Source organism: Primulina tabacum, chromosome 11 (assembly GCF_025594145.1).
Source record: "Primulina tabacum isolate GXHZ01 chromosome 11, ASM2559414v2, whole genome shotgun sequence".
In the NCBI taxonomy this organism is placed as follows: domain Eukaryota; kingdom Viridiplantae; phylum Streptophyta; class Magnoliopsida; order Lamiales; family Gesneriaceae; genus Primulina; species Primulina tabacum.
The window spans coordinates 650,461-665,107 of record NC_134560.1 but is presented as its reverse complement, the minus strand read 5'-3'; the positions used below and the strand labels follow the sequence as shown (position 1 = coordinate 665,107).

The window sequence follows — 14,647 nt, the reverse complement described above, 5'->3', positions numbered from 1 at the left end:
TTCCGGGTTCCTATGCAGCTTGGTTTATGTAGAAATTGATTTTATTTTCTTCCAAAAAATGAAAAACCAAACTTAACCAGTCGAGTCGAGTTGGACAGCAAAAAATACCGACTGCCTAAAACTACACGACTCGTGCCCACCGCCAGACAAAAGTGTCAAATAAATTAACAACAATAATACAAATAATAAAATCGGATTTTGTTGTTCTCCCTAAAATATATTATTTATTGTAACCCAACTAGCGAATGATGGAACATGGTTTAATTTTTAAAAAATAAAAATATTGCAGCGCTTAGGGGCAATGACACTCATTTTAGTTCATTTTATTAGATCGGACGATCATTAAAAATGAAATTAATGAATTTATCATTGATTTTACGTTTTCTTTTAAAACAAAAATAGCCGATAAATAGGCTTTGGATTTGTGAAACTTTCACATGCAATTTGATAATTTCTCCTCAATATTTACAAGCTTCATACAATCGGTTATGGGAACTCCGTTCCATCCAGTTAACCAGCAAGCACAGGATCTGATTTCCATAATTTTCAGGAAAACTGGAACATATTTGGGCAAAGATCCGGTACAAAATAACAATGTGCATGATTCTCGAGATCTTTCCGCGAGGTACCAAATTCAAATCTCACCCTATGGTAATGTGGACGAAGACGAGAGGGACGCTGGACTGGTTTTAAATGAAGATAAGCATTATCATCGGGAAAATGAACATTTCGAAACCCAACTCAGAACCATGGACTTTGCGCAAGAAAATCTTTCAACCCAATTACAGATTCATGCAACACGCACTCAAGAAACAACACATACAATAGTCAGAATGTTACACCATGATCATCTTAAGTTGGAACTGTCGGGGGCTTGGCCATACTCGGACATACAATAATCATCTATACAACTTCTTTCTGTTCTTGAGATTTTATTCGATTTACTCTCAAATTTCATACAAAATTTTCATAAAAAATGGCCTCAAAAAATGCAATTCATCCCCACTTCAACTCTCAGCCACCGACAAAAACCACCTTCCAATCAAGATTCTTGCCCACCAAGATTTCAAAACCGCCAAAAACCCACATAAAAAAACATCAAACAAGGCTACAAAGCTGGTTGAATCCTTGTCAAGCATGTTGCATCTTCACATTGAAACCCAAACTCAAAAGAGCGCAAGTAGTCCAAAATTGAACGCAACATTGAAAAGAAGCACAACAGCCCTGCAATGTCCCCAAGAGAAGACATATCACAAAAATGGCATGAAATCCAAGATTCACGTGATTGGGATGATCATCTTGATCCACTTCATCCTTGGCTTCAAAGGGAGATCATCAAACTTGGAGAATTCACACAAGCAACATACGACACACTTGACTTTGATTCATTCTCAGAGTATTGCAGCAGCTGCATGTACAACCGGCACAAGCTTTTTGACAAGTTGGGACTTGGCAAAAGTGGTTACAATGTCACTAGATACACATATGCAATGTCACACATAGACTTGCTTCAGTGGCTAGAGAAGTCACGCTTTGTTGACACTTGGAGTAAAGATTCAAACTGGATGGGGTGGTTTGTTGCCATCAGTGATGATCAAGGTGATGATCAAGAATCCCAACGAATTGGGAGACGTGATGTGGTGGTGGCTGTCGTGCCATCCGAATGGTACAATTTTATGCAGCAGACACTAGAGCCCATTGGGCACGGTCAAGCAAAAGTTGAACATGGTTTTCTTAGCATTTATTCCTCCAAATGTGATAAAACTAGGTATGACAAGCATAGTGCCTTGGAACAAGTGATGAAAGAAGTAAAATAATTAGTAGATTGCTACCAAAAAAGAGGTGAACAAGTTCGCCAAACTATCACGGGGCACAGTCTAGGTGGTGCATTGGGATTGCTAACTTCCCCAGCCTCTCTATAAGTGTCATGTCATTTGCCTCACCACGTGTGGGCAACACCGCCTTTTGAGATGAACTGTATCGGATGGGTGGTAACGACTTTACACCTGACAATGAAACAAGATATCGTGCCCAGAATGCCTGGGATTGTATTAAACGAAAGTTTACAGAGGTTCGACGATATAACAGGTACGTTAGAGTGGGTGTACAAGCAAGTTGGAGTTGAGTCAAATCTTGATGTTAGGCCATCTCCATATCTGAAGAAAGGGTTGAACTTGGTGGAATTTCACATGTAACATGTTGGAGACTGCATTTGGTAGATGGGTTTCCCTGGTACTGGTTTGGACTTTCGGGTGAATTCAAAAAGGGATTTGGCATTGGTGAAGAAGGATTGTGACATGCTGGTTGACGAGTTGAGAATCCCCCCTAACTGGTATCAATTGGCTAATAAAGGGCTAGCACAAAATCATCATGGTAGATAGGTTAAACCCACAAGAGATCCGGAAGATGTACTCTCACCTTCTGTGGAATCATTACAAAATAGTGCACTTGAATTGCGAGAAAGTTACAAGCTTGGATCCTTGTTTGGTTTCTGAACTTAATTTTAGAATCATAAAATTGGCCTAGTGTATGGAAATCGTAGTCAATATTCAAGAATGGTGTACTTCTGGAAGTATGTTTAGGGGAATAATAGCATCTTAAATGGAGACATATTTTGAAAAGTTTGTTACATTTTAAAAATCTACATAACAAGGTAATCAATACAAAAGTATATGGTTATGTCAATCAACTTCACAACAGGACTATTAAATAGCTAAAAGCAGAATCCACATTACAAAAGGCATATAAACATTACCTGCATGGTAGAGCCAGGTCTAGTGGTTAGGTCGGGCATGTGCATGTGTCTTTATCCAGTGCAGCTCCACACGAAACTTTGGATCAATTAATTTCATGCTATGAAACTTTGTCGAGAACAAACTGAACAACCAAACAGAAATAGAATCAGCCAGCTTTAAATAAGTGAGATGATAAATAATAATCAAGAAGGAGTTCATAGACCTAGTGCAATCCAAATTTTTTTCCAAAGTGGACAGTAAATTTCTATCGTATTTTTAGGTTAGGAAATATGATGTCAGTTGCATTTGGCAAATTGGGGCATTTGTGGATGGAAATTTCAATATTTCTTTGAAGAAGTTCCTCAATCAGATATTCGTTCTCTTTTAAAACTAGCCTAGATATAACTGGTTTTTCCTTTGTTAGGAAGCACTAATTCTTGTTGTTCTGTCTTCTCTTGTGTATATTCTTTTTGTTATTTATATTGTAGTAGGGGTCAATTTCAATCCCAGTCTAGCCACATGTTTCTTTCAAAAAAAATCTTTAGCTCAATATTCAGGTTATCGTTAGCTCATCCTATCTCACCTCATGCTGCACAAACATATCATCTACCCAAAGCAAAGAACTTAAGCTTCGACTAAACTAAAGGGCTCAAGGCTTGCCATTGGATGATTGTTTGTTCACATGGCAAAATGGTTTATGTTACATCTTCTTGACAAATGTAACACATTAATATCATCAGTACCAAGATGTAGCTTTAGAACTTTAACGGTACTGCAATGAGATCCAGTTTCCACTATCCTCTTAACTGTAATCCATGAGATAAAGAGCATCTCGTAAAGCAGTCACCAAGAAGTTATTCAATAAACAACAGTTCAAAGTGATTTAAAATGAACACTTGCAACCGAATGATTAAAGCAAGTGGAAGAAGAGCGTATGTCTCGAATAAACCTCACGAGAAAAACTTATCTACGTGGGCTCCAATACAGTGACTAGAACCAAATCATAAACAGAAATGGAAATATAAGGATTTAAAATAAAAACGCAAGGAATCCGAACGTTGAGAGAAGAAATACTGGCGAGCAAAAAATTGAGACTCAGCTTCAAGTGGTGGACCATATTCGTGGAATCCCATCTCCTCAAAGAGGCGATCTGTCGCTCAAAGTAGAACGAACGTAATAGAAAACAGATCGCAGCTCATTCTAAGTAGTTGATCTCTCGTGCTATGCTCAAGCCTACTCAGTTTTTGTCTGCTCCTAATTAAACAGAAATTGAAAGCGACAAAGTTTTTTTTTTTTTTTTTTTTTTGACATTGGCACTAGTCTTAGCGGCGACATGTTTTCTTTCCTTGGCTTGGTGGGAACTGGGAAGAAGCCCCAAAAATTGAAAAGAAATTCAGAAGGGACTGGCAACTTTACAAAGAAACAAAAAAAGTTTCAACCAAAGAATTCGAGAAATCAATGTACAGCTGGTGGGAAATGAATTACTGATGCTCGGGGCACTCCTGAATCTTGTTGTTTAGAATTTTGAAAGTTGGAACTTGGAACCATGCGAGCGGATACGGGAAATGGAAGACGAGAGAGAGGCTTGACACAGTCTAACCCAAACTCCATTGAATTGAGTGTGTTGTGTGTGGTGTATATAAAACATTGGGCCTGTTGATTATATGGGCCTTATGCTATTCTTGTCAAAGGAGGCCATACTTTCCTACTTCACATGACTATCTTTCACACTTCCTTGACTAGACTAGATCGAAGCCCAATAAGATAGGCCCATTGTTTATCTATCTACTTATGGATGTAAAGCTAACCAATCGCCCTTCTCCGCCTCCCGGCCCTCTCCCGGTTAACTCAACGACGCCGTTTGATAAAAATGCACAGCAATGTGCCACGAGTAATTCGACTGAAGCACACTCTGCTTTGTTCTCTAGGGCTTGAGATAGAGAACTCCGTGTAAAGATGAGTGTTTGGAATTACGTGGTGACGGCTCACAAACCGACGAACGTTACTCATTCATGCGTTGGCAATTTTACTGCTCCTCATGAACTCAATCTCATTGTTGCGTGAGTATTCTCAATCGTCCACACGCACAAAAAAGCGTGCAAACTCATGCACTGCTCCATCTTTCACTTGTACTCTCCATCTTAATTTAATGATTATGTTAACTTTCATGGATTTCTGTGGCGGTATGGAAGTTAATTCTGTATATTATATTTTTGTATTGTTTTGTTTGTTAGGGCAATTTATGATACCAGAACAGAATTAAGATTTTACGTATCTCTAGTTTTTTCTATATTACGTAATTCTTTTTATGGTGTGTGTACATGTATGAAATGCATTCTGCTTTCATGGTATCCACTTGCAGGAAATGCACTCGAATAGAGATCCATTTACTTACTCCTCAAGGTCTACAGGTACATAAATCGAGTTACCTTTTTTTTAAAATCGAGAATGTAGTATGCTTACCCTTTTGTTGTTATTTTCGTGAGATTGTGAATGTGGATAGTTGAAGTTGACAAGGGGTGGTAAGCCTGGGAATATAACTTAGATGGTGAGCAGCTCTTGTCACGAGAGAAGAGGGGATCTGTTAGAGTGTACAATTTATTCTAGTTTCTTTTTTCCTCTCTGATGAGAACCCTGTAAATTTATAGTGCAATATTCCCATCCTTTTTTGGCTTATGGAATCATTTAAGCTCGAACTGTTAATGATTGAGGTCCTAGGAAATCATAACCTCTTAATATTTATATTTTTACAGCCTATGTTGGACGTTCCAATATATGGAAGAATTGCGACCCTTGAGCTTTTCCGCCCTCATGTGAGTATTCAAATTGAAACATAAATGTTTGGTTTGTTTGACAATCAGTTTGAAGAAATCCTTGTCTTGAGAATTGAGATCAGACTTAGTCTGATTATATTTCTTACCAAATAGTATTAAAAAGGCTTACATCTTACTTCATGATAAACTGGCAGGGAGAGACTCAAGATCTCCTTTTCATCGCTACAGAAAGATATAAATTCTGCGTTTTACAATGGGAGCCCGAGGCTGCAGAGGTTATTACAAGGTGTTACAGCTTGAGTTTTTAAGCACTGGATGATTAATCTTTTTGAAATATTGTTTATTGCTTGCTTGTATTTATACATACTCCTTGAATTTGACAATAGACACGTACTGGCTTTTCACTGAGGTTTCATGACTATTATGAGTTTCTTTCCCCCTGAACAAATGCATTGACCTGAAGTCATTTTATAGACAATCCACGTGTGGCCACAGGATTAATATTTTCTTTTAGGTTTTGTCAGTGTCATTACTTTGAATTTTGGTGTAATTATCAATTCGTCATCCATTTTTACTAAAAGGAGTTTGCTGCTTTGTTGGTGGGGCATCCATTATTAAACAGAGCAATGGGAGATGTTTCAGATCGAATAGGTCGTCCTACTGATAATGGGCAGGTTACTTAGTAATTCTCTGGAAATTTTCACATTGGGATAGTGATTCTTTTTTTTTATTTTACAAATTTACTGTTTATGACTTTGTGGATTTTCTTTCCTGGTAGATTGGCGTAATTGATCCAGATTGCAGATTGATTGGACTTCATCTCTATGACGGCTTGTTCAAAGTAATCTAAGCATTTTATACATTTTCAGATTGATTCCCATCGACGTTTCACTTTTTTCTTCCACATGCTCTCATTAGATTATGTGGGGATTTTTTTTTAATAATTTTAGGTCATTCCATTTGATAACAAAGGCCAGCTCAAAGAAGCATTCAATATTAGGTAAATTCTCTGTTTCTTTTCTGTTTTTCTCCGAATGTGAACAGTAGCAAGTCACTTTCCTGAAAGTAAAGTTGGTGTCTGTTATTTTTAAAAAGCTATATGATGTGGCTGCTGTGTATACCTATTTATTTTTCATTTCTCTGATCAGCTAACCTTGACTTCTTGCCTATGTATTGTTGATACCCAGTTGCTAATTCCATACATTGCAGCTTTTTTTTTCAAAAATAAACATAAATAAAAAAAATTAAATTAAGATAGATGATACCTGCGTGATCAAGTTCGAAGTTTTTGTCAATTTACTGATTCTAAATATTGAGGTTCTTATATCCACATCTTATTGTCTCTTTCTGAAATTTATGTTCGAGCTAGTTGAACTATATTCCTATTGGATTTCCTGATCATATATTCCAAAAAAGATGCCACTACTTGTCTATGACCACCAAAAGGCACCCCAAAGCCTTGCATGTTTTACCAGAGAATGATTCATTGTGAAAAGTGATTTATTTTTGGTATTGCAAACTCAATTAGCAATCTCCACTTCTGCTAAGTTCCGATGCTGCAGATTTTCTGCTAAGTTCCAATGCTGCAGATTTTCAATTTGTTTTTGTAATTTTAGAGAAAGTTAATGTATAGGCGACCGCAAGTAAGCACTAATGCCTGCTATTTAGAGTCCCATCCTTGTTGTAGCTAGGATAAGAAAAAACCTTTTGAACGAAGAGGAAAAAAAGGAATCAGAATTGATCGATAGATTTCTCGAAACAAACGAAAAGGAAAAGAAAGATAAAACATAAATCATAGATCAACTAAGCCCTCTCGGGGGTTTTCTTAAAGAGAAATCTCATGTAAATACCATGAAATAATGTTTGATTTTGATCCTATTCCATTCCAAAAATTGAAAGCTCGACAATTTAGGGATTTTTTCCAAGTGAAGCTGGATTTTTTCCAAGTGAAGCTATAATTTTTCTGCCCCATTGTAAGCATTGAATAGCAATGTTGATCTAATTATTCTGAAATGCTTTGGTTTGTTTTTCCCCTCTAGAATGCTTGCTAACAATACTCTGGCTGTTTCTTCAGGCTTGAGGAACTTCAGGTTTTGGATATCAAATTTTTGTATGGATGCGCCAAGCCAACCATTGTTGTACTTTACCAGGTTTTGATTTACTTTTTATAAATATAACCTTGAGTTTTTTATGTGATCTTGATCTTCGTCATAAGTTGATGAAGCTATTTGCTTCATTCATTTAAGTTGCTTGGGGCCATTTTTTGGTTTTTGGAGAATTGAATCTTCAGTTCTCAGTCATTGCTTCGTAATGTAAATTTCCCTTTCATGTTTTGCTAATCATTCATTGGTGGATGTTATCTATTGACGATATCACAAACTCTTGACCTATTGTAGTGTCTTTAATTAGTGTTTTTGAGATTTTAAAAAAAATATGATGTACTCTTTTGGATCCACCAATTGTCTATGACACATGTTCCCTTTCTTGTTGATTTGGTTTCAATTTGAATCATGTTCTAGAGTTCTTTCAGCATAATTTGATTACCACGTATCGCCACCTTGATTTACAGGATAACAAGGATGCCCGTCATGTGAAAACATATGAGGTGACTCTGAAGGACAAAGATTTTGTTGAGGGGCCATGGTCTCAGAATAATCTTGATAACGGAGCAGATTTGTTAATTCCAGTGCCACCTCCTCTCTGTGGTGTTCTAATTATTGGTGAAGAAACAATTGTGTATTGCAGTGCCTCAGCTTTCAAAGCAATCCCAATTACACCTGTAGGTTACATAGATGTGTTGCTTTACTCTATGTTAAACCATTTTTATCATTATCTTTGTTTCATGTTTATGTTGTCTCTTTGAAGTCGATCACAAGGTCTTATGGGAGAGTTGACACCGACGGTTCCCGCTACTTACTAGGGGATCACAATGGACTTCTGCACTTACTTGTCATAACCCATGAAAAGGAAAAGTGAGTTTATTTTCTGTTCTATTATTTCAGTAAGTGATGTTGGTTTTTTGGCAAATATATCGACACTGTCTTGATTGTCTTTCCATTTCTAATCTTCCAGAGTAACAGGACTCAAAATTGAGCTCCTGGGTGAGACATCTGTTGCATCATCAATTTCCTATCTTGATAATGCAGTTGTTTTTGTTGGCTCAAGTTATGGAGATTCACAGGTATGCATACAATTTCTCCTTTCGATCTTCTCAATCTTTTATCTCCATATAAGTTGGATTTTAGTTGTAATATTGTATGTATTGTATTGTAGTTGTGATAGTATATGACATGTATAACACTATGGTCCTTGGTCTTTAGAACTCAGGAACACAGAATTTTCATATCCGATTGATGACTGTTGCAGTGATATTCCCTTATCAAGTTCATTATGTTTCTCTTGATGTTGGAGGGTGTTGTCTTGTGCTTTATGTATTAGTGAAGTGATTCCATCTTTCCACAACATTGCTTTGGTGATTCTTAGCAAGTATATATTTCCCAATCTTTATTTTCTTTCATTTGTGTGGGTTTTTTTTCCGCAACATTATTGCCCTTATTCTGCTGATCTGCCGTGCAATTTCATAGAATGAAGGCGTTTCTTTCCATTTTCATTATCAATCATTATGCATGGAGAGAGAGGATTTAGTTTGATTGTTTGATGTATTTTGAAATTTGAATTATGGTAGATATTATCATGCTATGGTGTTGTGTTTTTGGTAGTGTGATATGAACTTTATTGTATGTCGTGGAGATTGTTTTGTGCATATAGTATGCAAGCAAATTGAAAGTTTTACTTTGAAATACTTGCTGAAAGAAACTCCAGTCTCATGGGAAGTTTGTAGTGCATCTTCATAAAGTCATTTTATATTTCATGCGTGACTAGGTATGAAGATAATCAAGATCGAAATTCGTGTTGCCTAAATTCTGGTTTCAATTAATGATTTTCCCGTTTTATCATTTATCAATTCTCTTGACTTCTTTTATAGGTTTGTTATCTGTGATAATTGGTCATTCCATGAAAATTTCCTTGTTTCCATGTCTTGATTCATGATCCAGCTCATAAAGCTTAATCTTCACCCGGATGCAAAAGGTTCTTATGTTGAAGTTCTCGAAAAGTATGTCAATTTGGGGCCTATTGTCGACTTTTGCGTGGTTGACTTAGAGAGGCAAGGTCAAGGTCAGGTTGTAACTTGCTCAGGAGCTTACAAAGATGGTTCTCTTCGGATCGTACGTAATGGAATTGGAATAAATGAGCAGGTATTACTTGTACATTTTAATATTTTATTTTGTTTAGAATTATTTGAATCTTTACTTTCTCATTGCATTCTGGAATTATTGCCATTCACAGGCATCTGTAGAGCTTCAAGGAATCAAAGGGATGTGGTCATTACGTTCAGCTACTGATGATACATTTGATACTTTTTTGGTTGTTAGCTTCATCAGTGAGACACGTATATTGGCAATGAACATTGAGGATGAATTGGAGGAAACTGAGATAGAAGGCTTTTATTCAAATTCCCAGACTTTATTTTGTCATGATGCTATATATGATCAGATTGTGCAGGCAAGCTCATCATAGCATGCAAAACCATTTGTTGGCCTTTCATCGTATATGAATTAATTTATGAACTGTGCAGGCTACTTCAATCTCAGTCAGATTGGTCAGTTCTACCTCTAGAGAACTCCGACATGAATGGTTTGCTCCAGCAGGGCACTCAATCAATGTTGCCACGGCCAATACCACTCAGGTAAGCTCGAATGCTTCAGTTTTAGTATCAATTTGCAGCGAATGTCTCTGAAAACTGATATAAAACATGTGTCAAAATTAATTGTGTGTAGTAATTATGGTTAGCTGGATCGCTTGCTAACTGGAAAAGTAAAGTTTTTTGAAACATGTACCTGGGTTTTCACTACGATTCCGCTCTTAATTGATGCAGTCTCCTGAAGCACTTCTATTGTGATATTGGCTGGTATGGTTTGGTTGATTAGTTTTTAACTTATTTGACATTTGCCTGTCACAGGTTTTACTGGCTCTTGGTGGTGGCCATTTGATCTACTTGGAAATTGGTGATGGAGTGTTGACAGAAATAAATCACAGTCAGTTAGAGTATGACATCTCATGCCTGGATATAAATCCAATTGGTGATGATCCAAATTATAGTCACCTAGCAGTAGTGGGTATGTGGACAGATATAAGTGTCCGGATATTTTCACTTCCCGATTTGAACCTGGTTACAAAAGAACCTTTGGGAGGGGAGATAATTCCTCGTTCTGTATTATTATGTACTTTTGAAGGGGTGAGTTTGGTTCTTAGTTTTGTCAACTTTGTTTTTATGTGGGCATATAGTCTTTTTTGTGCATTAATTCTTTTAGAATTTAAGGCATTTAGGATATTGATATTCAGTTGGTACTCCAGAATGAACTGGATGTCCTTTGCTTTTATGATTTTGGGATAAAAGTTGACCTTTCTGTGGATATTTTAGGGTTTAATTCCTGTGACGTACGGATGAGAAATTTATTTATAAGAATGTTTTAGGCAAGGTGGTTCAAGAATTTTGTTCTTCTTTTGTTAGAAGCAAGAGAGAGGCTATTCCATTGTGAGGGCTGTCTAATAATCTTATCATTCTTCATTTTTTCTTTTGAATATGTAATTATTGTAGAAGTTATGAATCAAAATTCAATCGCTTCTGCCGCTTTCTGTAAAAGTTTACTCAAGTTCTTAGTCAAAGTTTTAGTTAATTAAGCCCAGACTCAAATCTGTGCTTGCAAGGAATGAGTGTTTTTTAAATATCAAGCTAATAGCATGTCAACTTGGGCTAAAATCACACTGTTGGATGCATTGTAATTTCAGATGTCTTACTTGTTATGTGCTCTTGGGGATGGACATCACTTGAATTTTGTGTTAAACACTAGTACTGGGGAGCTGACTGACAGGAAAAAAGTGTCTCTTGGGACGCAACCCATTACGCTTCGGACTTTCTCATCAAAGAATACCACACATGTTTTTGCTGCTTCTGATAGACCGACTGTCATTTACAGCAGTAACAAGAAATTGCTTTACAGTAATGTAAATCTAAAAGAAGTTAGTCTAATGTGCCCCTTCAACTCTGCTGCTTTCCCCGACAGGTAAATATTACCCTAGTTTTGTATTATTGTTTGAGAAACCTTGATTAAATTCTGAGTTATAAACTGAAATCATCTAGCCTGCATTTTTTTGGGTGGCTACCGGGGTGATTGTTGGTCTTCATGTGTTGGAGACCTGAATATGTGTTTATGTTTATAGACCAATTACAACATTTAATTCTTTGCAGAGCTATTATTTATTCCTTCTGATCAAGTGGGGAGAAAGTTTTTACATGTGCTTTTGTAGAGTTAGTATTACTAGTCCACATCCTTTTCTTCACCATATGGAGTGAGGGGGTGGTATAGTGAGAAAGAGAGATTCTAACCTAGTCTTGATAGCTGAGCTAAAGGCCCATGCTTGCCCGTATTCACTTAAATAAATGAATTGTGAATTTGTCAAGTGAGTGGTATGTGCCTTCCTTCAATTTCATGACTGAGGATATTTAGAATTTTCTTGACAAGTGATAACTAGTCCCACTCATGAGATAATGAGATTTTTTCCAAGTGAATTGATTTGAGGGTGGAGACTATAGGATTATTTTTTGTGGATGTGTACACATGCAATTGACATCCATTAAGTGAAGTTAACAATGAGAAAAAATCTACTTGTGTTTACAGCCTTGCAATTGCTAAAGAAGGGGAACTCACAATTGGCACCATTGACGACATTCAAAAGCTTCACATACGCTCTATTCCACTTAGGGAGCATGCACGACGAATATGCCATCAGGAACAGACTCGTACCTTTGCAATATGCAGTTTAAGGCATAACCAGTCAAGTGCAGAAGACTTTGAAGTTCACTTCATCCGTTTGTTGGATGACCAGACTTTTGATTTCATTTCAACTTATCAACTTGATCAGTTTGAATGTGGTTGCTCCATTCTTAGCTGCTCATTTTCTGATGACAGTAATGTATATTACTGTGTCGGCACTGCATATGTCATGCCAGAAGAAAATGAACCTACGAAAGTAAGATGCAAATATTATCTGTATGCTTTTCTGCTGAGCATCAGTGTGTAGGTTCTGCCCTTGTTCCTTTCATTTAATCATTTATTTAGGATTCTGGTTGGTTTTACTGGAAGGTGAGTGGTGGTGAAATGCTTCTACCGTGTTCACTAGATTTCATTAACACTGTCCCATTAAGTGTAGCTCACGAACAAGTTTTTTACTTCTCTATCGTAAACAAATAGCACCTCCCATGTATATATATTTTTGGAATGTACACCATCACATTTGTAGACAATCAAAGCAGCGTTCTCCAGCGTTTTTGAAAACTCGTACTCATGGTGATTAACAAAATCATTCTCAACTTTTCCCTCTTTTGTTTCTATTTCTATATGAAATGACTGCAGGGCCGCATACTTGTTTTTGCTGTAGAAGATGGAAAACTTCAGCTAATTGCTGAAAAAGAAACTAAAGGGGCTGTTTACTCTCTTAATGCCTTCAATGGGAAGCTTCTAGCTGCCATTAATCAGAAGATTCAGTTGTACAAGTGGATGCTTCGTGGTGATGGTTCTCGTGAGTTGCAATCTGAATGTGGACATCATGGACACATACTTGCTCTTTATGTACAAACCAGAGGAGATTTTATTGTTGTAGGTGACCTGATGAAATCAATTTCTCTGCTGCTTTACAAGGTAAATATTTGCAATCTCAAGGAATGTATATCTTCTTTCAGGATTTATATTTTCTATCTTGCTGCATCTAGATTCTATTCAACCTTGTCTTTATGGCATCTTTTTTCAACCTCATGATCCCCATTATGAGTTCCTCTAGATTTTTTTTAGAAATCCTCTAGAAATTTTTAATGTTTGTAATCCCCTTGATAGTTTACGATGTTAATAACAATTTTGAACTCTCTATCACTTTCTTCAACCATTTTATTTGTATTTCCTTCTACTTAGCCATCAACCTCTACAAACACATTGTGATTAAAATCCCTGTCAATTTGATTCTAATTTGCATCAAATTCTCCGATCTCTGTATTCAGCATGAGGAGGGCGCTATTGAGGAGCGAGCCCGTGACTACAATGCAAACTGGATGTCAGCAGTCGAGATTCTAGATGATGAAATATACCTCGGCGCTGAAAATAATTTTAATCTCTTCACTGTCCGCAAAAACAGTGAAGGAGCCACCGACGAGGAGCGGGGACGCCTTGAGGTTGTTGGTGAATACCACCTAGGTGAATTTGTAAATCGGTTTCGTCATGGTTCTCTCGTCATGCGATTGCCAGATTCCGACATTGGCCAGATTCCGACTGTCATTTTTGGAACCGTCAATGGAGTCATTGGGGTCATCGCGTCCCTCCCTCATGATCAATGTGTCTTCCTGGAGAAGTTGCAGATGCACCTGAGGAAAGTGATCAAAGGTGTGGGAGGATTTGGTCATGAGCAATGGAGGTCATTCTACAACGAGAAGAAGACTGTCGATTCTAAAAACTTTTTGGACGGAGATCTAATTGAGTCGTTCCTTGATCTTGGTCGGAATCGGATGGAGGAGATTTCAAAAGCAATGGGTATTCCAGTGGAGGAACTAGTGAAGAGCGTTGAAGAATTGACTAGGTTACACTAACTTCATTTCTTCAGTTTTATCCGGATCAAACTTCTGTATGGTTAATGTGTGCCCATTAACTCTTTTCCTTCCGGCTTCTTTAGAGTCCCGAAACCTACACGACCTAGCCTGTTTTTTCCAGCCTCCTGTATAATTAATTATTATACTGTAAGTAACAAAACTCCTGTTTTTGCATTAGCTTTTTGAATCTTACAAAAAATATTATTCGGAATATGATTGACACAATGTGAGCCGTGAGCCGTGAAGTTGGTGTCAGAAACTTATAATATGATGGCAACATTCTTCGATCAAGTTTACTTTTCACAGGGCGCCCCGCGGTAATCAATTCAATGTTAGAAGTTGCTACAAAATGTGGGATTAAATTATTTTATCGTGGTGTTGGTAAATTCCAACTCCTTAACCAAGCGATATAAACCTTGAATCGACTGCTAGTGTCAATAAAT

The 14,647-nt window shown here is 37.1% G+C and overlaps 1 protein-coding gene and 1 pseudogene across 2 annotated transcripts; both read left to right on the top strand.

Moving 5' to 3' along the window:
- The first annotated feature begins 411 nt into the window (after positions 1-411).
- On the top strand, positions 412-2,877 carry LOC142518793 (phospholipase A1-Igamma1, chloroplastic-like; annotated as a pseudogene).
- A 1,675-nt stretch (positions 2,878-4,552) lies between these two features.
- On the top strand, positions 4,553-14,417 carry LOC142517659 (DNA damage-binding protein 1-like). 2 transcript variants are annotated; one of them, XM_075620019.1, is made up of 19 exons: positions 4,553-4,795; positions 5,098-5,146; positions 5,489-5,548; positions 5,704-5,795; positions 6,132-6,183; positions 6,288-6,350; positions 6,460-6,509; positions 7,584-7,659; positions 8,079-8,288; positions 8,375-8,481; positions 8,582-8,690; positions 9,565-9,765; positions 9,857-10,072; positions 10,146-10,256; positions 10,530-10,805; positions 11,360-11,634; positions 12,250-12,601; positions 12,985-13,269; positions 13,623-14,417. In XM_075620019.1, the coding sequence occupies exons 1-19, from the start codon at positions 4,692-4,694 to the stop codon at positions 14,202-14,204; spliced, it is 3,270 nt and encodes a 1,089-aa protein (XP_075476134.1). In that variant the 5' UTR covers positions 4,553-4,691; the 3' UTR covers positions 14,205-14,417. The 2 variants fall into 2 exon arrangements, with proteins under 2 accessions (XP_075476134.1, XP_075476135.1); XM_075620020.1 differs by having other exon boundaries at positions 4,674-4,795; positions 6,091-6,183.
- Positions 14,418-14,647: the final 230 nt, after the last annotated feature.